We start from the raw sequence: 1591 nt of genomic DNA, 5'->3' as shown, positions 1-1591 counted from the left end.
CACTTCAAAAATTTCCAATATTTTTCTCGTACTCTCTAAGTGGGCCCCTATTTACCCTAAAAGGAATGACGCCAATTTTGAATCACCCTGTAGACTTACAAATTCACCACTCTTTTTGCTGTTTTTGGTGAAATTCGATTGGGCAGTTGGCGTTTAAGATGTCCTTTATCAAACATGGTCTTGTTTCCATCGAGTTTGCATGGCAGCTCGTCCTTTGACTCCTGCAGGAATACGCATCTGTAAGTCTAGCTAACGGCTGGCTGGAAGCCCGTACCTTATGTGTTCCGGAATGTTGGTCGTAAATAGTAAAAATGTGCTCCCGGGCTCTGGTGAATTGCTGCTTCGTGTGGAGTGGGTAGTCGGATCGATTTCCGCTCAAATAAATGTCTTGGTATTTGAAAAAGCCGCTGTCGGCAGGATTAACGTCAGGCTGTAGTGCTGTATAGCACTCTGGTATCTAATTTAAATCATCCAATGGCATCAATGAGAGAACATTTCAATGGTAACTCAGCGAAAAATACCTCACAAGTAAAGTTAAGCGGCGGGTTCTCTCGAGGAAGCCTCCCATTGTGAAAAATGAAGGCACCTTTCATCTCCGAAATGTTTGTGCTATTATGAGAGACTGACTCTCTGAAGATCTACCAGAAAAAAATCGCTGGTCTGCTTTAGGTATTTTGCAACGTGGATCAAATGCTGCGTACTTTCTCACCCGTAGTCCTCAAATAGTCAGTTTGCTTGCAGCCCATCGCTCGATCGTCCATCACGGCATTATCCACATTGTGGCACCCGAGAAAATCTGCGTTATACGTACTTTTATACTCGTTTCGCAACGCGATATCAGTTTCTTTTAGTTCAGGTTTCAATTCCACTTTCACTCTCTGCAAGGAGGAAGCACATATTAACTACTTCAAAAAGCAAATCGGAGTATAGTTACGCAATCGAAATCCTGCGGCAGACTGGGGATGAAGTCGTGGTTCTTCCTAGACGAAGTCCGATAATCGGTGCTCTTGCTTGCCAGTAAAGGAACCCCATAGTCGATATGGAAAACCGAATTTTGCGTGCACGCATAAGGAGTCATGACGAATGAAAGAGAGTGTCAAAAAACCAGCTTTTTGAGGTGAGAGCTTTATTATTGACTAAACAAACACATATTGAATAACTAGATCTTCCCCATCCACTAAAGCCTTCTCAGCCAATAAGCTGCTTAATCTCTTGGACATATCGTCGGATATTATTTGCGGGTCACTAGCGTGCCTCTCTCTGAAAAGACGCAGTTTCTTCTCGTTGGATTTGTTGTTATTGTTCGGCAACTTGCATTCGTCGGCAATGGCGTCGATGGCTCGGCCTAATAATCAGTTCTTATTTAGTACTATTTCTTGCTTGCAAATGGGTCTCATGAATAAGACGTAGTGAATGCTTTTAATTAAGAACTGAAGAATAAAGTGATGTTTTTGCTAGGGACTTGTAGCAAAAGCTTCAGTTTTCTGAAGAGTGAAGACTTTTAGTGAAGAAGTTTTATTCATGCGACTCAATGTCTGCGCAAAAAGAAACTGTTACAGTTGAGCAACAAATCACTACTTTAATCACTAGC

The 1591-nt window shown here is 42.2% G+C and overlaps 2 protein-coding genes across 2 annotated transcripts in view; one reads left to right on the top strand and one right to left on the bottom strand.

Annotated features, from left to right (window-relative positions):
• Positions 1–1132, bottom strand: part of LOC109543559 — a 5226-nt gene extending 4094 nt beyond the window's left edge. The window contains exons 1-5 of the mRNA XM_019913336.2: positions 935–1132; positions 702–878; positions 522–638; positions 275–457; positions 100–221 (exon numbers count right to left, since the gene is read on the bottom strand). Coding sequence (XP_019768895.1) covers positions 100–221; positions 275–457; positions 522–638; positions 702–878; positions 935–1078 — 743 coding nt within the window. The 5' untranslated portion in view covers positions 1079–1132. The remainder of the gene's footprint in view (positions 1–99; positions 222–274; positions 458–521; positions 639–701; positions 879–934) is intronic.
• Positions 1–1591, top strand: part of LOC109543561 (SAGA-associated factor 11 homolog) — a 16272-nt gene that overhangs the window by 2977 nt on the left and 11704 nt on the right. The window lies entirely within an intron of this gene.

The sequence above is a fragment of the Dendroctonus ponderosae genome, unplaced genomic scaffold (assembly GCF_020466585.1).
Source record: "Dendroctonus ponderosae isolate FM_Combo_2020 unplaced genomic scaffold, Dpon_F_20191213v2 Dpon_F_20191213_10, whole genome shotgun sequence".
In the NCBI taxonomy this organism is placed as follows: Eukaryota; Metazoa; Arthropoda; class Insecta; order Coleoptera; family Curculionidae; genus Dendroctonus; species Dendroctonus ponderosae.
Note: the sequence above shows the minus strand (reverse complement) of the source record. Positions and strands in the feature narration are given on the sequence as shown.